The sequence below is a fragment of the Argiope bruennichi genome, chromosome 9 (assembly GCF_947563725.1).
Source record: "Argiope bruennichi chromosome 9, qqArgBrue1.1, whole genome shotgun sequence".
Lineage (NCBI taxonomy): Eukaryota > Metazoa > Arthropoda > Arachnida > Araneae > Araneidae > Argiope > Argiope bruennichi.
Genome location: NC_079159.1, coordinates 78,468,723 through 78,494,809, shown reverse-complemented (window position 1 = coordinate 78,494,809; position 26,087 = coordinate 78,468,723). Strand labels below are relative to the sequence as shown.

The 26,087-nt window shown below is 27.7% G+C and overlaps 1 protein-coding gene across 3 annotated transcripts; it reads left to right on the top strand.

Annotated features, from left to right (window-relative positions):
* The first annotated feature begins 231 nt into the window (after positions 1-231).
* LOC129985316 (COP9 signalosome complex subunit 8-like) lies at positions 232-10,091 on the top strand. Of its 3 annotated transcripts, XM_056095301.1 has the most exons (8): positions 232-263; positions 347-462; positions 556-626; positions 1,059-1,107; positions 4,278-4,404; positions 5,297-5,404; positions 8,072-8,134; positions 9,930-10,091. In XM_056095301.1, the coding sequence occupies exons 2-8, from the start codon at positions 367-369 to the stop codon at positions 10,007-10,009; spliced, it is 594 nt and encodes a 197-aa protein (XP_055951276.1). In that variant the 5' UTR covers positions 232-263; positions 347-366; the 3' UTR covers positions 10,010-10,091. The 3 variants fall into 3 exon arrangements, with proteins under 3 accessions (XP_055951276.1, XP_055951275.1, XP_055951277.1); XM_056095300.1 differs by lacking the exon at positions 232-263 and having other exon boundaries at positions 270-462; XM_056095302.1 differs by lacking the exon at positions 232-263 and having other exon boundaries at positions 278-462; positions 8,072-8,128.
* Positions 10,092-26,087: the final 15,996 nt, after the last annotated feature.

The window sequence follows — 26,087 nt, the reverse complement described above, 5'->3', positions numbered from 1 at the left end:
TTTATTTGATAATTGCGTATTTGGCATAGTGGTTAGTATGAAGCTTCAATTCATTGCTAATTTCAACCTATATGACCAAAAATTATCAGAAAATGATCTATAAAATTTTTATTAACTTTATTTCTTAAAATGTTACTATTTTAAACAAGTATTACACGATTTTGATGGAAAAAAAATAGTATCGTGCATAAAAATTTAGCATAAACTACTCAAATCTTTCTTCTACTTCAACTTCAATTGATCTCGCATTACGGCTACGCACGGTAAGATTATTGTTTACTTTTTCAGAATTTCTGCGCCAAGACGCTTGTCATTTTTAACTAAATTATAAACATTTTTACGTTAGAGTAAGTTACAAATTAAAACATGACAATTGAGAAAGCTCGCTTGCTGTGTTCCGGAGATCCATCTATCCAACAATACTGCGATATGGCTGAGGATCTGGAGAAACAAGAATTGGAGGTTGGAAAAGTTCACAAATATCTAACTTTTCAGTATATTGACTTTATTTTATTTAAAAAAAATGAAACTAAAGGTTTCTAATTTGTATTTTAGGCGCCTGATGGAATTGCGACTCCTCAAGTATACGGACAGTTGCTAGCAATTTATTTATTACAAAATGATTTGTAAGTTTTTATTCATTTAATAATTAATGCCATTTATATTATTCATTAATAGTTAATGATTCATAGGACATATTTTTGTCAGAAATCTTAAAACTGTGTTTTGTTCGTTAATCGTTCAGATTAAAAAAGGGTTATATTAATACTAGAATTTGCATGGGATTCTAATAATTCTGATCTTGAATGTTTACTTAAAAATATATAAATCGGAATATTTATTGAAAAGTTTTTCCATTTTTTTAAAAAGTCAATAATTCCTTTTTATATGTATTCAAAAGTGGGCTCAACAAATTATAAAAAGTTCAGTTGGATTCAGAAGTACAATTTTTTTAGTGAATTTATTTTCCATTTTGTTGAAATAATATATATCTGCAAAGAAAAAAAAAAACTAAACAATTTTTTTAGGCTTAAAGTGAGACTTTTTACTTATTTTAGGCCAAATGCTAAATTCCTGTGGAAGAGAATTCGCGAAAACATCAAAGAGGTATGTTGTATACTTTTTCTTCTTCTTTCCCTTACAAGAAATTGTTTAAAGATTTATTTTACAATTCCTTTTCATGTATCTTTTATAAAGATTTAAGAGAAATGCCAGAATTCATATTTATTGAATACAATTTCAAAATTATCTGCCATTATTTTAAGAATATTATGCAATGTATAAAGATATGTATGTAATAAATAATTTCCTATTGGCAAATTAACTGTATTACTTTTATGACAAACAAATTGAAAATGTTAGTTTGAAATATCTATTCTAAAGTGCAAATGATACTTTTCTTTTAACTCTCCAGCTGCTTATCCTACGATTACCATGGGTTGGTAATCATTCGATTTTCTATTGTATCCCATGTTTATCACAGTTTGGTGTGTTTATTTTTATGATGACAGATTTTTATTATATCCTATTATTGTTGTGCAATATATGGTATCAGTTCACTTTGTTTAAAAAATATTTGAACTTATTTGCAAACATTGCATCTAAATCCTGATTTTAAAAAATTGTGCAGTCATAGGATTTAATTGCTTAATTATTTCATTTTTTGTGCTGTCTAATTGGATACTCATTCTATTTTAGAATTTTGTTTTTTGCAATATAAAAAGCATTTGAAGTATTAATAGACTCTTTTATATTTTGTATCAAATTATATTTTTTACAAATAAATTAATTTTTGTTTTAGAGCTTAAAAATGTGATAATTTGATGCATGTGCAGAATATTAGCAAGTTGGTTAAATGGTTAAGTTAAATGGCTGAAATGACCCAATAATGTTGGCGTTATTCCATTTGATCACTGAGAAAATTATCACTAAGATATGATAATTTATCATTCATATTTGGTAATCTTAGTGATAAGTATTTGGCTGTCTGTGGTTCGATTAATAAAATGTACCAAACAAAGTATTCATAAACATTCACACTTTTGCATACTTTTATAAAAATTAACAAAAATGATTTCTTCTTCTTTTTTTGTGTAAGTACATTTCAAGAACTTGATTACTTCATTGTATTTATTTCTTGTTTTTTTTTTATCATAAGTCTTATTATTTTGATCATAGCAGTGGTAAAGAGTATAATGACCAAAACAAGTAACTTAGCATTTAGAAATCGGATAAAATTCATTAACACTGCTTTGTATTCTTGAGTAATAATATTCTTTTAGAGGTTTGCTTTTTAAATCATATGCATTGAACTTGCTTCTCATTGTTCATTTCCTGCTCATCTAACTATCTTTAAGAAATTAGTAAAAATCTCTTTAAACAAGTTTTAATAATCATAATGGCTTTAAGAAATTGTTGTTTAATTAATTAGATATCTTTCATGATAGTAAAATAATATTCTGGTTTTTATGTGTTTTCATCAGTATGCTATAAACTGAATATTTTAACACTTACAGTATCACATTTATTTTTAACCCATCCTAATTGTATTTGTAATTTTTAAGTTATTATTGTTGAAATTTAGAATAAATCATAATGCTTGAGTTGTTAATTTTGCTTAATATAATTTCAAAATGAACTTCAATGATATTATAAATTATGTTTTTCAACTCTCGTTTTTTCTGAAATATGTTTGATTTTTTATTATGACATGTTTTCTTGTGCTTATTCTTGCTGACCTAGCTTTTTTTTCTATTTAGTTGTCTAATTCCTTTCTGCATCATAGGGATAAGCTGAGTTTTTTTAAAAAGTCCTTTTGGAAGCAAAATATTACTATTGGCTATTATTTTATTATTATTATTATATGCTTTAGTCTTAGGCAACCATTATCGAGACATGATCATTAGCAGTTGTAAAATTTCTATTAATTATCATCCAGAATTTAATGTCTCATTTTCCTTGCATATACAGATGCCATATCTAACTACCCATACATTTTTTATGTTTCTGAATATCTATGAAATATTCTGTGTAGTTGAAATTGGTGTGATTTAGCAATTGAATATTGTTCTAGAGAAAATAAAACATGAAAGAACACATTTTAAATTTTAGCAATATTTTTAAATTATCACATAAAAATATTTTAATGCTGCATTTTTACCAAAAAAGGAAATTTTTTTATACATATTAATCTCTTTTTTTTTTTTTTTCTTCATGTGTACAAATAAGGAATGAGAGCATGAATAATATTTAGTTTTTATTATGTGAGCTAGTGTTTTATTTAGAATGGAAATAAACATGCATATTTATAACACTTTTCTTTCTTCTGTTTTTTTACAATTTCACATTTAATGCATTTTTTTAGTAGATGACAATTCACTTTTAATTAGTGGTTTAAATTGGAGTGTTTCTGAATATTTTGTAGTTATGGTAAAACACAAATTTCAAATTTTATTTCTTTATGCTGGATTGTAGCAAAGGTTGATTAGCTGATGTCTGCTGATTCATAATATTCTCATTTCATTTGGAAATTATTGCTAATATTTTCTTTCAACATTATTTTTATTTTGTGTTTGGCATTGCATTTCCATAGAAATGCAGATTTCAACATTTTAAGAATCAAATTTTATTATTCTTGAGATTGATTACTTTACCTTTGTGTAATGATGCTATTTAATATTTCAAATACTTTTTTGTGTAATTTTATTGATTTTATCGTTCATTCAATCATATTTATTTTACTTCCCAATGTTCATATTGGACAAAATAAAATATTTTATGAAAGTCTTTTTTTTTGGGGGGGGGGGATTCCCATATATGCTTTTTTCTGTTACTGGTTTACTATTTGTTTCGAATTAATAATTAAAATTATTTTTAATAATTGTGATAGATATAAATTAAATTTCTTAAGCATTGTATCAATGTAATGAAGTTTTCTATTACAACTTTTGTTAATCTGTGATAATCATATCTATGATATTGTTAACAGAATAACAGCCTGTCTAGATAGTCACTTCTTCTAGTTGTATTATATGGCATCTGCTTTGTAGATGAATTACAATTAATTCAGTTTTAACAAACTTCAAAAGCTTTGATATAATTTTTAATATTCGTCCTTAAATCCTTATTGCCCTTGATCTTCATTCATTTTATTATGTTCAATTCATTTTATACATTTTATGCTTGTCTTATTATTTATTTATTTCATATGTAAGCAAACATAATGCTTTAATTTATTTAGGAATTCATTGCATATTATTTCTATATATATTTTGTAGGAGAATCCTGAATTGGGAAAACTATGGACAGTTGGACAAAAATTATGGCAATGTGATTCGGATGTTTATGTTGCATTAGCAGAAGAATGGCCTGAACATCTGAAGCCTATTGTTTCTGCCATTAAAGGTAATATATTTGTTAAAAGTTGTAATGTGAAAATTTTAAAATCATTTATTAGTGTAAAGATTTGGTTAAACTAATTTTGTTTCATTATTATATATTACAAGTGTGACAGACCTTAAGGAACAATTTAAGTTAATTGTTAAAATTTCCAAAAAATTGAATTTCTGACTTTATTTTCTTATTTGTTCAAAGGTGAGAAAAGATATGATGAACTGAGTGACAGTAGTGGCTAAAGTCCATATGAACTGCATTTAATTTTAAATATTGCTTTATTATATTTTATTTATATACTATTCTGCACCCCCCCCCCCTTCTCTTTCTTTATGTAAACAGTCATCAAATGTTAAATGATTTTTTTTCCTCCCTTTTGCTATTTTGAGCTAAATTTGCAGTTAGAATGCTTAAATATTAATTTTCTATAATTTTAACATTAATAATTTTATATAATGTAGGTGGTATTAGTTGCAGTTGAGTCTTTCTTTAGTGGGATTTCTAGTGTTGAGTTGAGATTTTATGTATAGAGGAATCTAACACATTAAAAAGAAAGCCTCAATTAAATTGCATTAGCTTGTTTGGAAGTTGAAGACAAATGAGCCATTGATTGCTATAGATATTATGGAATTCTATAACTAAATGCTGCATTTTCTAGGAATTGCGCGAGAGAAATATATTTTTTGATTTTATATTGAATCATAATATAACCAGTGTAGTATTTGAAATTTAATTCCAGTTATGAACAATAAAAGTAATAAGTTCATTTCTCTAATTCTTTAATGTTGAATAAAAAGTTTAAAAATATCAATCAGGTTTTTAATTAGCCATGAATTATATTATTGTATGATTAATATATTTATTAAATTGTTTGAACTAAATCTTTCCTTTTTCTTATTTAAAGATGTCACCAGAAATCGTGCACTGCGCTTAATTTCTAAAGCATATTCGTCAATAACTGTTGAAAAGATCTCAGCTTTCCTTGGATTACCATCTGAAGACTGTATTGAAGGTAATACCTTTTTGTTAAACTATAAATTGCTGTTAAAATGAACTTCTTACATGTTTTTAAACTCTGTATTTAGTTTATTCAGAGGCATTGATTGTTCATTTATGCAATACGTATTCTTCAAGGATACTGAATTTTTGACTATTGTAGATTTGTACTGGATTCATTCTGCCTCTCATTCATGCATTACTTAGAGTTTTTTTATTTTTATTATGAAGTAAATATGTGAATAATTTTTAAAATTAGTTATTTATGATAACATATTTCTTCGTTTTCATTTCATTATTTTATTGCAATCATAGAATTTACATTTTTCAATTATCTTTTTACAAATTTATATTTTCTTTAGAAAGCCTGAATAGTACCTAATGGTATCAAATTTATATTTTCTTTCTATGAAAAGAAAGCCTGAATAGTATCTAAATATATATATTTAAATTTGAATTTGAAGCTTTCACATGTTTAGTACAGTTGGAAAATTAATAAATAAATGTAGGATGAAACAATTAATTCAGGTAGTCTCTTGTAAATGAAATAATTCTGCTATTTTATTTATTTTTGAATTCAACTAAATTTTTTATATTATTTGTCCTTCATATGAGATTGATATCAGAATTTCAAGTATTTTTCCATTAAAGTTAAATATTGTGATTATGAACTAATGTTAACATCATTCTCTTGGTAAAGTTAGGCAGTTAAAAGCAAATTGGCATTTTATGCATTTGGGTTTCATGATTGAGTACTTGTTATGTTTTACCTTGTAATTGAAAATTTCTTTCACAACAATCTTTACAGTGCAGTAATTAATTTTAAAAAAATGAAGCATTAGCATATTAGTTTGCAAAAATGACTTTATTTCAGAACATGCCAAAAGTGAAGTTCTTAGCCTCCTTTTTTTATGACGGCTTCCATTTGTCTAGCAATAAAATTTTTATTTTTGAGCATATTTTTCACTTAAATTCTGGCATATAAACAAGAAGGGAAGGAGGAATTTTTACTGTTTTTTTTATTGCGTGTGTGTGTATTCTTTTATGTTGATTTTCTTTTGAATTACTTCAGAACTTCAATTGCCAATGATGATTTTTAAAAAAAGCCGGTTTTTTTTGTTTCGTTTTAGCTTTACAAGTAAAATGAAAATTAATACTTATACATCACTTGAATCACATTGAAGATGTCTAAAATTTCAACCAATGCAATAAATCAACTTAATAGTAAAAAGTATTCAAGCTACAAATCAAAAGTTTTAAAATAGAAATCACATGAAGCTTGCATCAAATGTTAGAAAAAAAATTTAAGCAATATAAGGAATGAAATAAATTTCTAAGAATCAATGCATCAGTGGTAATTGCATGCTAACAATATGATGCTGCATTAAGTTCATAAAAATGAAAATTATATAAGTTGGTCAAATTAGTTCATGAAAAAAGCCTCCCATTTATAATTTCATTGTATATGATATACAAGTGAAAAATTTGTTCATTAGGAAATGTGCCTTTGTGTTCATATTAGCAAGCAATTATTCAAAATTTGAAAAAGTATTTTGCACTTATTCTGTATTGTAGTTACCTAAAAAATTCTAACTACGATGTAAAATGACCAAACAAAGGATATATTATCAAAAATGTTTAAACTTTTGAAGTTGTAGTGAGTTTATGAATTTTAGATTTGCATTATGTTATCATACTAACTGAGATGGAATGATTTATAACTTAGTGAAAGAGACTAAATTTTAAAACATAATTCTTATTATTTATTAAGGTTTACCAAAACTATTTATTTAAATTATAAAAATATGTTCACTTGTACTATCCTATATTACTATTTTTAAAAACTCCTTTATGAGTTATAAAATTTCTTACACATAGTTTTTGAAAAGTTATGAGTAACATGGGAAGTATATGAATTCTTGCTGTTGAAAAATAATATACCGGGTGACATATTGTTGGAAGAGAAAAATTAAGAGAATATAAGAAAATACATATGGTAAATTTGAAAGAGTGTTAATTGTTCTGTGTCCGACAACGAAGGTCTTAAGATGAATTGCAGATAAGAAGATACTCAAATGTTATTGATTTTTCTTCTTTCAAATGCTCTCAAAAGAATTGTCTCTCCTATTTAACTGTAGGAAGCATTTTCCAATGTTAATTTGAATGCAAATTCAAGAAATTTGTTGATATCGCTATTAAAATATGTAAGAATGGAAATATTTTTATTTTATTATTTATTAATTTGACACTCTATACAATTTTTTGAATTTTAAAGGATCCCCTCTTAATAAATACCCTTAAAAACTTTTTCATCATGAAAGTAAGTAAAACTTATACCACTGTCAAATCTGGCACATTTCTGTAAAGTATTCATTAATTTTATTTAAAAAAATACTTTAAAAAAAAATACCAGCTTTAGTTAGTAGAGACTTTAGTTGATAAAGGCTCAGATAATTGCAGTTCTTTGGTATCTTGATTCAGTTTCTGTAAAAAGTGGCATTAAATAAATAATGTTTTAAAGCTAACATTTTTGTAATGGCATAATTATTCTTTAAAATGATTTAAAAAATAACTAATCTACTGATATTATTGCAGGAAGTAAATTTATTTTACCTTCATAAATTAATTTATGAATTTATTAAATGTGTGAACTGTTAGTATTTGATACTTTCTTTTTCTTTAGCTTTAACAGCTCTAGGTTGGGAAATAGATGCTGCTTGTAAAATTATGAAGCCCAAAAGTACTGGTGAGATTTTTTTTTTTAAATTTGACTCTTTATTTAAGTGGATAGTCACAAATGAAACTTATTTTGTAAAATGATAAAATTTATTGCATTTCCAACTCAAGAATTTAATCATCAAAAGTTTCTGACAAAATACATTAAAAAATAATTTTGGAATTTAGAAATCACAAAAATAATTAAATGTTATTATTTCTTACTTTAATTATTTTATTTAAATATTTTGTTTTTCCTATAGGATTAGAATATTTTAACTTGTATGGTTTTATTTTGATATCATTTAAGAAATTTATCTTTCATTTAATCTGCAATTAAGTAGATTTTGTATGAGGAGTATCAAATTAGTAACAACTTTAAAATTACAGATAGGTTCGTATTGTTTTGGCAATATAATTTTAAAAAAAAGTTTTTTTTTTAATGACATGGTCAAAATTAACTGTTGCATGTATATTAAAATTAAGATGAATTTTTAACATGTTAAATCAAGAGAGATTCTTTTGTCAGAATCTGTGTGAATATTCTAACTTGAATTTACTTTATTTCATTTTAAACACATTTTACTTTTTTTCTGTTTTTCATTATAAATTTTTCTATAAATCCTTTTATAATGATAAACTAGATGGGAAATAGAACCAGCAGAATTTAGTTGTAATTTATATTTTTCATAAAATTTTATAAATTTGGGAAGCTTTCTCAGTTAATTTCAATTAATGAATAGGAATATTTGTACAGCTTGTGCATCTATTTACATATTCCCTCTTTAAAATCAATGCTTAGAATTTTTCTTTGACTTGGGATTTCATAACTTTAAGAAGTGGTGTTTTATACATTAGTATATACTGATAGTGGCTTCCTTAAATTTCCTTTTAAAAAATTGCCAGTGCAGTGATAATAATAAAATTCAGCATAAATATAATCCAGTTTTTATTTAACAATATCCTTTCTTAATAAGAAAATTCATTAAATATAATTTTATTAATTAAGTTTTAAAAATGAGGGGGGGATCTTCTTTATTGACTTAAACTTATTTCTTTAAAGGTGAAAAAATGTAATCTCTCTTTGTGCAAGCTTATTTAAAAAGAGTATATTTTTTCATAAAAATTTTCACTCTGATCATACAAAACCTGAAACATTTTTATTAAACTATAATTCCTCTTCATCATATTATATTGAATGCTATTAGCATTTCTTCTTGTGAAGGTTTTTTTAGTACTCTCTTCTTCATTATTTTTGTTAATATTCCGGCTTCATTAGCAATTTGAGTTCCTTTTTGAACAAGAGAAAAATTAAACGATTGTTATCCTCTTCAACAGTTCCGCAGTCTATTTAGATACTGCCATTTTTCTCAGCAGTTGATATAGTTCCAATTTTGGTTTGCTTACTGAGAATATAAAAAAAAGAAAAGAAAAAAAGCCAGAAAAGTATTATACCAAAATTATCCTTCTTAATATAGAGAGTAAATTATAGCATGTAAATTTCATTCAAGTCAAGTCAAGATTCTGTAGAATTTTTTTTTTTAATTTAGAAATTGATTAGAGACTTAATTTTTATATATAGAAAAGAGAGTTGAGCTATAATAATCCCAATTTTTTCATATTTTTAATTGCCATTTTAATTTTATCATTCGGTTACTTCTATAAATAAATTTCACTTGTATAAATTTTGAACTCAATTGAAGAAACCAATCCAATCTTTATCATTTTTTTTATTAAGTTAACATCAGTGGTTCACTGTAATTAATTCTTATTATGATCCCAATCAAATTTTAAATGAAAAAAATATTAATGCGTTTTCTTTTCAGATAATAAACCTGAAGATTGTTTTCAAAGCGAAGAACAACTTGCTAAGCTTACTGATTTTGTTGCCTTTCTTGAAAATTAATTTTGTGTTCTTGCTTAACACATTTCTGTATATTTTATGTAAAAAGTATTTTCCAAATAAATATTAAATGTGGTTTTTTAAATGTTATTTAAAAATAGTTGATGTAATTAAAATTTATTGCATTTTTCTTCTTTATATGATTCAGGTTTTTATCAATTTAGTTTGAATCTTAATTATAGGGAACTATTTTTTGTTTTATTTTAATATTTATACGGAGATGCAGTAAAAAGTTTCAAGGATACATACACATTTTAAAATATATTTTCTGCTTTATTATTGAATTCTATATGCATTGAAGTCTACAGATTTTTTCGACTTGCAAAATAAAAATACGTTTTAAGTTTATAGTATTTATAAGGAAATATTATTCAAATGTTTAAAAGTAATAATTTTAAAAATGATTTAAGAAAGAAAATGATTAACTTTTATGCATTATAAAAATTTGATGAAACACTGATAAAAGAATTATTGAAATATTCTCATTTTTCAATACATAATTTATATCAAATTTTTATAAAATCATTTGAAATAAAGAAGATAAAAATATTATTAGCTTGCATCTTTTTTGCCTTGAAAATCTTTATTTAAAATAAAAGCACATTTTAATTATTTGTAATTTTCTGCATTACTTTTTTGCCATTTAATTATTATCATAAAAATTTCATCAATTTACTTTATTTTTTCTTTTCTATATATGGATTTCACTTATATTATTTGTTTGGTGCGTAATCTCGATTTTTGTAACATCACAATTTGAAACTCCATGCATATTGAAAATTAAAAAATATATACATAAAATGAGAGTGAACAATGTAGGAAGTATAGAGACTTCTTGAGGGAAGTGTAGCCATAGTAAATACAAAATTCTTTTGCTTTTCACATTGTCGTTAAATACTAAAAGGTATTAATTTAATATTTTAACGTGACATTTTAGCAGTTTTTAATTCATGACTAGTAAGAAATATTACATTACACCCAAATCTTAAAAGGAAACTCATTTACCAATGGCAAATCATACAAAAATGTTATGTGAACCTTGCTCATATATTTTATGCTTTAGAAAATAGGACTGCTAATACCTATACAAGAGTTTCATCAATAGATTTTTAGCATTCTTGACACATGAAGAAATATATGATTTGTTAAGTTAAAGTACATGCTGCTATCTTTGAATTAATGTATAAATAAAATCTAATCAAAAAGGGTGAGAGTTAGAGACCCAGTTTAGTATAATGCATAATATTTTTGTAAAAAATATTAATTTTAAACAAAATTGTTTCTTTATTAAAAAACACTTTTTGCTCTTGTGATTGTTCATAATGCTGCATTATTTCACCAACTGTTTTTAACGATATGTGTCTTGTTACTGGCAAAACCATGGGTGCAAAATATGAAAAGCTTAAAAATTTTTTGTAACTATTGATTTGTAATGAATTGTGGTTCTGTTCATAATCAAACCATAAAAGTTTAAATCACAGATTTTAAAAGGATGAAATAATGTTTGCTGTGCTTAAAAGTAATGTGGAATGAAATTTTAAATTACAAAATTACTATCAGTATTTTCTTAATTGTATTGCTGACTAATTCAGTTATGAATTTGAAATGGTTTAGTCCAGATGTTAAAATAGTGTATAAATAAAAAATTCTCTTGTCATTCTGGAATATTTTGAAAAAAAAAAACAATTGCTGAAATTTACATTCTTTGTACGCAAGTATATTATATATATATGTATATATATATATATAATATTATGTCTAAGAAAGTCTCAAAAATCAAATTGAAGAACTTTATAAGAAATAAATTATTCAAGAGAAGAATGGTCTTGGATGGATGAAAACTCACTGTCTGAAAGTGACAATTTAAATGAAATTGACCACAAAAATGATAATGATTAATAATATTTCAAAAATAAAATATGTCAAATAATAATTCTAAATAAATATAATAGACTGTAGTGTATATTTAAATGATAAATTGACATTCTTAGTATCTCCACAGTTTTTTATATTCAAATGCAAAGATAACTGATGGCAAAAATTAGTATATATAAAATCATATTAGAAGTAGCGTTAAGAAGGTTAAACAAACAAACAGACTCATATTCTGTCTTTATGACATCTCCAAGCTTGGTGTTCATATTATGATATCCCCTTTTGTCTTTCTGTTGCTATTCAACTGATTATAGCCCTTTTGAAATATCTTTCATAATGTTGCTTGTTTTGGAACGATAATTCAATGCATAATTAATCACTCAATACCTGGATCTGTTTATTACACCAAAAATTAAATACATGCATTTGTTGTAAGTTGAGTTTCCCTGAAAAATGAATATACATCTATTTAACAGTTAAAATAAAATTTCAAAATGATGCACTGTCTTACACAGTTTATGTGTGCCTACTTATACAAAGGTGCTTAATTTTTGGGGCTAAGATACTGAAAAAGTGCTTAAAAGTACTTAATTTTTGCAGCAGTTTTTCACTACGCACCCTGTAGATGATCATGAATTTAAGGTATACGTCTGCCAATGAATCGGACCTGTATTTGGCTGGTGCGCATAAATTCTCTCGTCGTGTCACACACACATTCTTCTGTTGGAGTTAGTATTGTCCTTTTCACCCGATTTGATTCAAAAGTACGTCCATCTCAAAAGCTTTTCACTTAAACCTGCAATTGACTATCACCTTGGAGAATCTGAAAGAATAATCAAAACTCGTCTACGTAAAATTCTCATCGATGAATGGCAATTAAGATGGGAAAATAATGAAAAAGGCTGCTTTACTTTCAGTATCTTTTCTCAGGTAAAAAGAAATAGATGTATTGACAATAAATATTTAGCCCAATTAACTACAAACCATGGACTTTGCCCGCATTATTTTAAAAGATTCAGTTTGAGAAATTGTAGTTGTAGATGTGGTAATGATTATGATGACATTCCACACTATATTTTCCATTGCCCTATTCTTCATCATTTGAGAAAACTTATTAAACCTCAACTAAATATTTCCCAAATTCTAATAAACAATAAATTGACTTTAGAAGCTCGAAATATTTTGGATTTCCTATATCATAATGAAAGCAGAATTTTGCAAATAGAACAATAATTTATCCTGGTTTGTCAAGCACTGTTAAAAGTGGACAGTATCTAGTGAGCACAAGGAAAAAAATACAAAAAGAACTCTATCAGGCCTTATGTTCCTGATTCATGGACTCTACCTTAGACTTAGTCATTGTATATATTTATTATCTGTTTATTTTTTTTTGATTTACTTATTTGTTTATTTATATTTTTTACTTTTTTGTTTATTTATATAATTTTTTTATTTATTATTTTTTTCTTCTAAATTAAAATTGCCTATCTTCGGTAAATTTTATTATTTACAAATTATGTTTCAATGATGCTGTTGGAATATTTTGTAGACTCTTCTGCTTGGTTATTTAGACCTCTCCACTTTTCCTTTTTTATGCCTAATTTTCTTTTCTTTCTTTTTTTTTTTTTTTCCTTTGGCTGTTTTTAGCTTCTAGTACACAAGATCACGAAAAAAAATTTGAATAGGTAGTCCTTTGATAGCTATTTAAATTCTATTTGTTTAAATTTTATTTATGAGCTTTTTCCTGTGTAATGCCACTTTTGGCACACACCTAATCATCATCAGAATACGGCTTTTATACCAAATTTGTAGATTTCTCTCAAATTTTGAGCAAAATCCATCCAAAGCTAGTCTGTTTGTCCGACTGTTCAAATATAAGTTAACACGATAACTACAAAACGAAGAGCGTAAGATAGTTAAAATTCGGAATATATATTTAACATCTGTAGTGTAGGCACCTGTTGTATTTGGCTCAAAATTTGGCAACAGGTTGATTGTCTGCCGGTCTGTACTTTCACAAACATATATATGCGATAATTCAAAAACGCAATGACTTAAATAAATCAAATTTGGTATTGGATTTTGTGATAAGTGTAATTTTATGCCAATTTTTAATTTCAATCGATGATGTTTAAATCACAAATTTGATTTTCGGACACTATTAACTGCATGCCAAGGATTAATTGCCAGAAAACTCGCCAAGGATGACAAGATAGATTCAATAAAAATACTAAATTCACGCCAAAAATTGATTATTGTGTGCCAATGCCATGCAAGGAGTTTTCTGGCATAATAAGTGTATTAGAGAATATGCGAGAGAATTTTGATCACTACCGTTAGTTTATAAAATTGTCTGTATCTGAAACAATTTAACAATTATACAATTTTATACTAATCACTTTTTTTACAAATAAGAAAATATATGCCAAACATCTTCTCTTATTGTCGATTTTTGAATTTCCTTTTATTATGAGGAAATTATTTTTGACAGTAAATCTTGAAATTTCTTCCCCCTCGTGTCATTTATTAGTTATAAAAATAACTGAAGTATACATCCGTTTCAGATGAACCATTTCTTAAGAGTAAAAATTGACTACCATTTACTAAATAACGTGAAATTATTTTATTCGTCATTTTATGGTTCATTCGCTTTTTAGGACTTTACTGTTGTGGTGAAGCCGATCTCTGCACTCGCATTCTTACCTTTAAACGTGCCAGTAATTCAGTCGCGAGGCGAAAGCGGGAAAATAAATCATTCCATTTTTATACCGATATGATTGAGCTGTGTAAATGAGAGAATCTAATAAAATTGATTAATATCTGGACGAATCGTTTTGCTTTTAAATCTGAAAATCCAAATGATAGTAAAACAACCTTCTGATAACCGCTATTATTTCTCCATAATGGTGACCCGGACGTGATTTGAACACCCAACCTTATTATTATTTTTCCATACTGTTTTGATTTTCAAGTAAGCAGGTCTTAAATTTAAAAAAAAAAAAAAATCGAACTTCTATTTTATTTTACAATTCTTTGATATATCACAATTTTAATTTTTTTAAAATGAAAGAAATATGCAAATATCAGACATAATTCTTTTGGTTTTTTGAATATAAAAGTATATCTCATAAAATTAAAAGTGCTTTTATTTTATTGATTTATTTCTGTTATGAATTTTCAAGAACTTGCAGTGAGCATTAATCTCAAAGTTTTTTCTAATCGACCATTCAAACTAAGAACTTGCAAACCTTGAATTTTTCTTATTATTTTAATGAAAAGGTGAATCTTTTTGTTTGTTATAAATGATACAATACAAGGAAATAATTATTTTCAGCCGAAAACTGCAATTCAAATTGGAATCAAAGTTTATAGGTGGCATAACTCAATAGAAACAGACTTTATCCTGCTTCAAAAAATTCGTAATCAGTTGGCATTCTTGGCATATTCTTTTGTTACGTTTCATTGTATAGGCGTTCCTGCAATCCGCATTAGTCATCAAAATTCCAGTGATTTTTAGCTATTTCCTGATTGTTTTCTTTTCTCCTTATTTGCGCCGTAAAAAAATCGCTGTTGGATTTTATGTTTAAATTTATTAATAGTTAGAACATGCGAGAAACATTCGGAAAAACCCACCCGCTGATTTTTCTGATAATTTCATTATTTTTTTTCTTTAAAAATTTCTTATTGTTTTCCAAGGAAAATGTTCTGCTACTGCATAATAACTAGAAAAAAAATTACAGTAGCATAGCAGAAAAGCGCTCTGATTCGATTAAAAGTTTCTATGTACTCGTATACGATGACAAAATCATCGCTTATAATCAAAAGATACGGAATCGGGATTTTGACAAATTTGCAGTTTTAGACATCGTCCGAAAAGCACATTTTTGGTATTTTGTCTGTTAGAAAAATGAAAAACACTCTTTGTGCTAGACTGGTGAATTTGTATAGGGGTTTTACACAAAATTTGTATATTTCTATCAAATTTTGAAAGAAATGCATTCGAATAAATTTCTCTGTCCGGATGCTCCGATAATTGTTAAGAAAAGATAGCTAGATGGATAAGAGTTTTTTGCATGCTTTCTAGAAAACTACTCGTTTTCTTAAGCTTCAAAATATAGCTTGCAGAGCATTTTAAATTCTTAAAACTAAAATAATACTCCAAGCAATTTAGAATTCCATCGGCTTTTTTATTCTTTCGACATAACAGCGTATCTTACAAACATTGCCAGATTCCAGAAGATTTACAATTGATCATCAGCTATTATACAAAAAATAAACGAAATAATATTAACAAAATATTTTTATCAAAGAAAAAAATCGTTTGCTTTTACTTTTTAATAATATTTTAACAAAAAAAAAAAAAAATGGTAGCAGTTATAAAATGTCTGAAAAGGAGTCGTCTGCTAAATGTCTATTAACAGATCTAGATTATGATATTTACCGAACATAGTTGATAGATATATTTAACATCTAAAGTGTAGACGCTTTTCAAATTTGGAACCAAATCTGTCAAGGGAATTTATGTTTCCTTTCTGTCGATCTATACTTTCATAAGTATGTAAACGCGATAAACGCGAACTTAAATTTATTAAATATAGTATGTGATTGTGTGACTACAATTATAATTCTGTGTCCAATTTTGATTTTAGACATAAATTCGATTTTCGTGTACCTGTTGCTAAATGCCAGGAATTAATTATCCCCAAATTCGCGAAAGATCACACGAGAGATTCAGTAAAAATGCAAAATTTACGCCTAAGATCGATATTTAGTTAACGGTTATTAGCAAAAGCCATGCAAGGCATTCGCGGTCTGATTCAAGATTCACAATTTTATCCGAAGAAGGGGGGAGGGAATCTTTATTTAAGAGCAGACGAGAAAGTTTTGGAAAGACCAGTCCCGTTAGCTAGAATTATATTTTTTGTCTGAGAATACGATGGTTCGAAAACGCTTTGAGCTAGAAAGATCAAATTTGGTGTAAACACCAACTTTTAAAATTTGTAGCTCATTTTGAACGAAATCCATTCAGAGGCTGTCTGAATATCAACGAACACTATACTTACCAAACGGAAAACGTAGAAATAAATTTGGTAAGCAGATTTATCATCTAAATTATATAATTGTGACACATTTTGAATCAAATTTCTCAAGGGATTGATCATCTTTTTATCTGTATTTCTGCATAAACGAGAATACAAAACCGCAATGTCTAAAATAAATTAAATCTGGTATGTGATCTTGCAACTACAGTTGTAATTGTGTTCCAGTTTTTTTTCGAAAAATGGCGGTCCATGCGATTTCTCGATTTTCTGGTACTTCTGTATAATTTGCGTGCCAATGATTAATTGCCAAAGATCGCATGCTAGCTTCAGTAAAAATGCTAGTTTGACACCAGCAACCGATATTTCGTAACTATTGTTCGCCAATACCATGCAATTAATACACAAATGCTGCTTTTCTTTATTACATTGTGAATTATGCAACATTCCTATGAATCAAGTCCTTGTCCATGGCTCACAATTTTATGTGGAGGAAGGGGGATAACATCTTTATTCGAGAGTATGCGAGCAAGCTTCGGGAAGGTCACTCCTAATGCAGGGCCAGCCATCTGGGGACGGGGGGCTATGCACCGGGATGAGGGGAGCCCAACATCATCAACTAAAATGTCGATGATATTCCCCATAATCATTATTAGATATGCAAATTTTGAAGAGAAAAGTCAAACTATAGATCAGTCATCTATAGGGTTTCTTGAAGTAACTGGAGAAAGACTTGCAAAAATTCCTTTGAAAAGATTAAGTGAGTTTGATTTAGATATTGTAGAAGAATGAATTGTAGAGGACATGCATACTGCAATGGTTGCAACATGAAAGGGAAATATAAAGGTGTACAGTCTAGAATAATTGCTCTAAACATTCATGTTTTTGAGTCTTGCCTATCATATTCTTTTAATTCATTAATTTGAAATTCCGCTACCAGCAAAATATACTGTAATTTTATTTATTTATTTTCGATATTACAATGTTTATATTGCTTATTTTATGCATCTACAAAAATATGGGAAATTTTACAAAAACATTTAAATATTACTCTTAAAACATTATCCAACACTCGTTGGAAAGCCAAAGTAGATTAAACTATTTCAAGCAAAAACAATTGTTCTTGAATAATTTAATTTGGTCAGTAAAATTAAAACTGAAATCAAAAATTTAACACTGTTTTAGATTAAACAAAAGAGATAGCACGAAATTTGAATATTTCAGAACATTTTCCTGAAAAACGAATTCGAAAAATAAAAAGATTACATTCCGAATAGCTGAACAAGAAGTTAGAGAAAACTCGGTAGAGGAGATATGTTATTTTTAGCACTGTAATTGATACTGCTATTGTACAGATAGAAAATAGAATTAAAAGTATTTCAAATAAATCACGGATAAAAAAAAACTTTAAAAAAACAGGAATTAGAAAAATGTTCCAAAAACTTTGTAAGGTTTTATAACAGCGATGTAAATGTAAACCTAATCCAAGAAATTGGTTTGCTATGGGATTTGATTTCGAATAAAAGAGATGTAACTAACGCACAAGACTTACTGCAGTATATATTAAATAATTATTATAATGAATGATTTCTAAATATATTAAATGTGTTAAAACTTTTCTTTACTTTGCCAGTTATTATGGCAAGTGCTGAGCACTCTTTCAGCAAATTAAAATCAACAAAGAATTGTTTTCGGTCAAGCATGTGAGCAGAATGCTGAAATGCTCTTGCTGTATTAAGCACCGAAAAGGAAAGTGCAAAAAAAATTCTAATTTTTCTGAAGTAATTAATAGCAAAAATAAAATCACGCATTAAATATACACATAATATATGTTCGCAATTGTATTTTTTTTATCAAAAATTTAGGACCCCGAATGGTTTTTTTGCATCCAGGCCACTTTATAAGGAAACCCAGCTCTGTCCTAATGATATGCAAATACATCCATTTAATAATAAAGCATTAAAATTTTAATGCCCTAACCATTAATTATTTTTTTTAATCAAAAACATGGAATTGAGGTTATATCTTATAAAAACGAATTCTTACCTTTTGTTCAGCAATCGGCATAGGTATTCTTTTTAGTGGAGATGTAAAGGTTCGGTGATATCTCAAAGGGTATGGCTGTTAAAAAAGTTATCAGTCCATACCGAATGAGATTGCATCGTCACCCTTTCGTCTATTTCTTCTTTCACTCGGGATCAGCAGCACATATCCAGATAACAGCAAAGAAAATGAATATTATATATCAAAACAAACTATAATAGTTACCGCTTGTAGTGGTCACGGATGTAAAGATAATTTGACTGCACTGATCAAAATAGTATAGAATAAATCTTCCGTACTTAAATACCTCGATTGAACCAATCCTCTTCAGTATTCGACCCCGATCTACTAAGTGAGCTAACGGTTATGACCAAAAAACATTTTCAGCGTTATGATGAGCAAACGTCACGTGTTGAGCACGAAAGAAAAATGCGCTCTTCTGAAGTATGATCAACTTCCCAGACTAAGTCAGCAGAACTTGCTGACTTAGATTCAACTCGTGGTAGTTATGTTGAATATTTCCCAATAGTTTTTTAAAAAAATTAATTGCTGAAATACAAGAGTGATACTGAACCTCTAATCCAGAAAAACTAGATTTGAAGCGTAAATGTAAAGATATGAGAAGGATGGAGGCGTAGAATAGGTGTTGAAGAAGAGATTTCTGGAAATGAGATAAAAAGACGGACGTATGAGTGGATCATTTCTATATCAGAAGAACGAAGACTTTAAGATCATTCCAACGGCGAGTTCGGCTGTACTAATTATTCGGATGTAACAATCACTTTGATTTGGACACTAAGTGATCTCTACAAACGACATCTATTGTTTAGTAACAATTCTAATACCTCTTGGTCTAACACATCAAGTCCATTGGCCACGGACGCCTCACAACGGGTAAGTGGCATGTTCTGTAGAATAAAATATTTGACATCTTCGCTTCATTAAGAGTTCTTGACTCTGGAACTTGTCTCGAGTCACCAAACAATAATAGTAGAATAATACTCATTAGTTATATGAACAGAAGTGATATACAGTTGCATTAAAAAGGAAATCAGCAGAATAAACCTAGAGAACTAAAAACCAAGACTCAGCCAATTAATTGTGAAATTCACGGCCAGAGTGATGCTGGGATCTTTAGACCATACTTCAGAGTAGGAGGGATTTTCCACGTCCAAACTTCGAAATCGTGTATTTGTAAAAAAATTATTTTCATTTATCTTTATTCTATGCAAGCAGTTTTTAAGTTATACAAAGTCTAAGGAATTGAAATAACTAATCATTTCATTGAGAGAGATTCATAGAATTGATTTTAGTATCTCGCATGTAAAAAAACTTTTTAAAGCAAAACTGTAAAGGTTATAATTTTTTTAACGTATCCTAAATACTGTAATAAAAAGGTTACTAGGATTGTTGACTTATAAGCCGGCGAATAGAAAAAACACTTGTAGATACGTATAATTTGAAAAATCCCCAAAAAATAATGCTATAAAATCTAAATGATTTTGATTTGAATATGTTCAAGAGCATGGTTATAATAAGCCAATAAAAGTGCAAAATTAAATAATTTTTAAAACATAGAAAAAAGTTGTGACAATCCAAAGTTATACAGACCCTAAATAGTTTCCTACTTTGTCTATTTAATAACTCGGGCCCCTTGCATTGATGAAAACCATAGAGACTAAATTCTTTCGAAAAATGCATTATATGTAGAAATACATCTTGTATGGTGAATTAAAAACAGTCTTCATCGAAAAACAAGAGTAAATATATAAAATATAATCAATTAAGAAAAACCACTTTTATAAAAATGATTAAGATAGAAAAGAATTGTTAAAAACAAACATGAAAGAGCATAATTTATGTTTAATATATATGCGGGGGTCACCTACGATCGGTGGGCTCATAAATTACATTGTAAAAAATACAGCATGGCAGTCAACGTGTTAATAACATGTATGTTTTAAAAAGAAACGATTGAATTAAAATCGATCCTTACACCATATGGCCCACTATCGCTGTTTTTCTGCAGATGACTGACGATCGAATTCTAAATTTAGACATAAACCCGATCTTCAATCAAACAGGAAAACAGTGAACTTCGTCAGATCAAATAGAACACTCACTGCTTTGCCATTTGATCATATAGCAATTAATACTGAAAAGAAAAAAACATTACTGGCTATAAAAAACGATTTTTAAAAAAAAATTAAGATACTGTTTTCAAATCTGAGGTGCAAGCTATTGGGATGGACGCCATATCTTGTGTTCAGTTTAATGGAAAATGATGGCATTCGGGATTACATTTCGTCTAGAGAAGATTCCACTTTGCATAATGTTTGAGCCATGGCAGATTTAGCTTGTAAAAATTATGTCTTTGGTGAAATGGTATTCATAACTACAAGTATAAAAACAATGCTCGGAGGTAAAGAAATGGTAAAGCCTCAGAGGTAAAGAACTCAGACAGTTAGCAAACTTATACAGGTTGGTGTAGATAGCATTTGTAAATACAGTACAGCAGAGGAAAGAAAAATATGCTGGACTAATGAGAACATAACTCATGCAAGTTGGAAAAACAACCTTCGTTAGAAAACAAAAGAAAATTCTAGGAGATCCTAGAATGCAAATTATACAAGCATAATAAAACAATAAGAATAAATCTGCAGTAATATTTTATTCCAATAATTTCTTTGGAGTAGAACATTATGGCCATGTACTGATCGGCTCTACCCAATTAGCACAAAATATCTACTAATATTATTTTGATATCTTAATGATATTGCACAGTATTTAGAATATCGAACAACATATTGAAGATACAATATCTTGAGCAGATAGGGTGTTTAAGCGTATTCTATGTAATATCCAAACTTTCTGGAAATAAGGATTTAGATTCCTTAAACTTTTATTGTACTGGATATGTCAAAAGACTGTACCTGTAAAAAAATGTATTTAACTTCCAATTAATCAAATTAATAGTTGAGGATGGATTAATAGGATGACATGGCAGAAGCAGATAATCTGCAGAATACCTGGAAAAAGACCGAAATCAATACGAAAATGATTTTGAACAATTTTAATTTAGAGTATAATGAACTATACATATAATTATGCCTTGATAAACAATAGATATATGTACTTAAAGCTTGTTGGTTCACTTATTTTATAAAAAATTTATCATTCTTTGTTTTGTCAAAATCTTTTTTAAGTTTGTGATTTTTTTTACGGCATTAAGAATTGTAAATAATCTACCCACGAATAATCGAGAGCTTACTGTACTTCAATTATATTTGATAATTATAACGTGGGTTCATTCCACAATATAAGGATTCAATGCATACCTAATAGAATTCGACAATCGTTAATTTATTTCGCATAAAAACCTATAGGTAGCTTCTTTAATGCTGTACTGCATTTTTTTTTATGCATAGCCAAATGATCTCTTGAGTAAGTTTTCTACATTTATTATTATTATTGGACAAGAGACAAAAGTATAAACTTGAAAAAAGTATACACTATATTAGCAAATTACTATACTAGTAATATTACTATTCTATTAATGCTAATACACTAGCATTATAACTCAGATTTAGAATAAAAATTCTAAAGTTCTGGCCATCACTCGCGCATCCAATCATAACGTAGTATATTGCATGGGTTTCCCGGAAGAAAAGGTCAATTTTTTTTATTAGTCTTTGTTTCAAGTACACATTAAAGCTTATTTTCATGAGATGCCCATTTTTTTTCATGCACAGGTTACATTTTTTTATATAAAAGAATTATGCTTATTTCTCATATAATCAACAATCAAACACTTTGATTTTGTATCAGCAAGCTATTCACAGATATGTTTTCCAATTCGGAGCATAAAAATTGCTGAATCATGCTTCTCGGCATTTCCTGTGTTTACCTGATGGCTGAGGCTATTGACCTATGATCCCTATTTTTATACCAGCGAACTCTTTCTCTAAGCAGAAAGCCGCTTTTCATCTCAGGAATTTTCCACTACTCCCTCTTTATACTAAATGAAAAATTCAATCTGCTTGCACTGATTTTATTGGAAAATCAAATACAATTCCTTTACAAGGATTATTCGTCAAGAATTAATCAGTCACTGTAACATATGCTGAATGTTGAAGATTTTATTTAGTCGCTACCATGTGCAAATATACAGATGTTATATTTGTATTTCGATTGGTCATTTGACAATAAGTATGGCACCCGTCTAGCTGAGCAATTTGAGTAGAAGAAATAGCCAATAAAGCTAATAATTATCAATAAATAATATTTCAATCAATTAATGGCAAAGGAATAGATTGCCGAGTGTATTAAATACAAAATTATCAGGTAAAAGCGTCAGGTATATCGAACATCAACATCTGCCTGCTCTTGATAGTGCAAAAGCGAGTATCAACTCAATCCCAAAATTGGCTAAAAGCGCGATCTGATACCAACCGAGTACCCGGCTTCATTCTGACAGGAAAAAGATTAGTTACAGGTTGTATCGGGTGTAAAAATATCAGAGAGAAATATGAGGTGCAATCGTGTAACAGTATCAACTTGCATCCGATACAGCAAAATCAAATATCGTCCAAAACCTAAGCTAGGGTATATTATAGATTAAATCCCAATTGTGAGAAAATACGGTGCGATCCAGTTCATCGAATTCATAGTAATTCAATAATAACTATCCGAGAATGATGGAGTGATGAGCCGAGCTCTCAAACTCAAAAAATTTCAAAATATAACTTTTTCTGAAAGAAAAGAATAAGCAATCAATGAATATTATTTGAGTATTAATTTGGATTAAAGTCTTATAACTTGTATATTACTAAGGGAAACAACAATATTTTTTCAACATTATTGTATCAAATATGCTGCATTGCATAGAATATGTTGCATGATATTAATGTATCAAATATGTTGTTTATAAATGCAAATATTGTTGGGATATCCTCGAAAAATACAATAAGGAAGTACGAAAGGTATTAAAAGAATGTTATATGGGTTTGGGAATGGAATTTTATTCACCTCATGCAATATTAAGAATAAAAAAAAATACTTTTAAATTTAATGTACTCATTAAAATTTCAGAGCGTACATATTGCATTAATTTTTTTTATAAAAGTTTTCTATAGTGGTTTAATATTTTAAACCTTAGCACTATTTAAATTCATTCTAATTCTACCGCAAGCGGTGAAATAGCGGTTCCAATGACAGGTCCAATGCATTGTTAAATACGGGTACATTTAGTGCCAAACATAGCTTTTCTAAATGTCCAATAAGGTCCCCCTAATAGAAAGGAAGAAACTTTAAGTAAGAGCAGGTGTTTTATTATTTTCCAAAATGCAGATAATTGGATAAAATTTCATGATTATTTATTGCTTTTCTGATTTTTTTTTGTAAATCAGGATTTGAAGAATATTTTGTTCACAATATTTCCAAAAGAATATACATTTCATTTTTCAAATTTATTTCGAGAAAAACCATACAAATATTATTTAGATAGTTAAAGCAAGCAATAATTAAAGCAAGTTTCTTGAAACACAGATTTCGACCGCAATATAAATTGACGATAAAAATTCAAACTATGCCTTTTCACTTGTATCAGATCTATATTTTTGCAAGAAAAAATAGTTTAAAATATATCAGATTAAAAGTAAAACATTCCATAAGGTATCCTTCAATCATTTTAATTGCAGTTTCCTTAATTATTTTCCAGTGTTGAGAAGACCGGTTAAAGTTCAGCTAAAAATTTATAAATTTTTGAAAAGCGGGAAAATAATGGAGAACATTTTTAAAACCCTTACCGTGATTTAATCTCAAATCCACAATACGCAGCCTAATCAGATGACTAAAAAAAATGAAGGGACTTCCGTTAAGACAAGGAAATATCAAGGTAGGATTTTAAAAAATAATTTTCTTTTTACTGAAGGATCCCCCCCCTCACTGGAATCTAGTTTAAAATTACATCATAAAATTTAGCATTTTTTATTGTTAACATTGTTTTCATTTTTCACTGTCATTATTCACTATTTTCATTTTTCACTGTTTTAAAATAAATTCTAAAATAATTTAGTATAACAGAATACAATAGTTCGATTTCAGCTATTTTGTAATGCATCTGACAGTTTTAATTTTTTTCTAACAATTCTTTGTCACAAATAGATGCTTATTTTTAAGAAGAATGTTTTACACAAATTCATAAAAGAATAAAGTTTAAAAATATATTTCGTACTGAAGAACACTAATATATCTTTAACAACATTTTGTTTGAATTTATATTGACAGCGTTTAATTATATTTATGTAAATGACTATAGATATTTTTGATTTGATTAGACTTTTAAAACAGCAACATAATCATACAAATCAAATATGGCTCCTATGTTTTTCAGATGTTATTTCAACATATTGCCAACCTTTTGATACCAATTTTGATACCAACCATATTGAATACCAATAGGATATTCTTATTATACTTTAACTTTTATCAATCAGACCATTGTGATGTAAAATTGTTGAAGCACAAACCATAATGCATTCAATTGATTATCATTAAGTCAGACATAACATAAATAAATAAAAATCATAAATAAGTATTGCATTTCAGCTTTCACTTCAAATATACATACCTTAATTACGCTCGAAGTAGTATGGGTTGGAATTAAATAATCATTCTCCTTAAAAACTATTCATTCCATTTGGATCATTCGAGTTCATTAATTGCTTGCTTGCTTGAAGACATCGCAAGCGCTGAAGAAATTTTGTGACCGAGGAGGTGATTCGTATTAAAAACGAGATTTGAAGGCCTCGTCTTATTTCAGTTAGAGAAAGTTAATTGGAATTTTCACTTCTTGAAGGGGTTTCTACAGCTATTATAACAAGACAATTCTTGTCTCCCCGTTTCAAGAAAGATTTAGAAAACCATTCAGATTTTACAATCGCATTCGCTTCTCTTTTCAACAAGTTAGATAAAAGCATTATTTATTTTTAAAATGGTTTGATTGTAAACCACTTCTCATTTGAAACAAATTCTGTTTAAAAATTTAAAATGGCATCGTAAACTTTATTTTCTTTTATTTTTCATCTTCCTTGTTGATTTTTTTATGCCAAAGTTTCTAATAA

Bases quoted from the DNA above. Each gene is read 5' to 3' on its own strand.
- LOC129985316 (XM_056095301.1), top strand. From the start codon at position 367: ATGACAATTGAGAAAGCTCGCTTGCTGTGTTCCGGAGATCCATCTATC. The intron at 1,108-4,277 runs GTATGTTGTATA...TATATTTTGTAG, and splicing joins TTCGCGAAAACATCAAAGAG to GAGAATCCTGAATTGGGAAA. The intron at 4,405-5,296 runs GTAATATATTTG...TCTTATTTAAAG, and splicing joins TATTGTTTCTGCCATTAAAG to ATGTCACCAGAAATCGTGCA.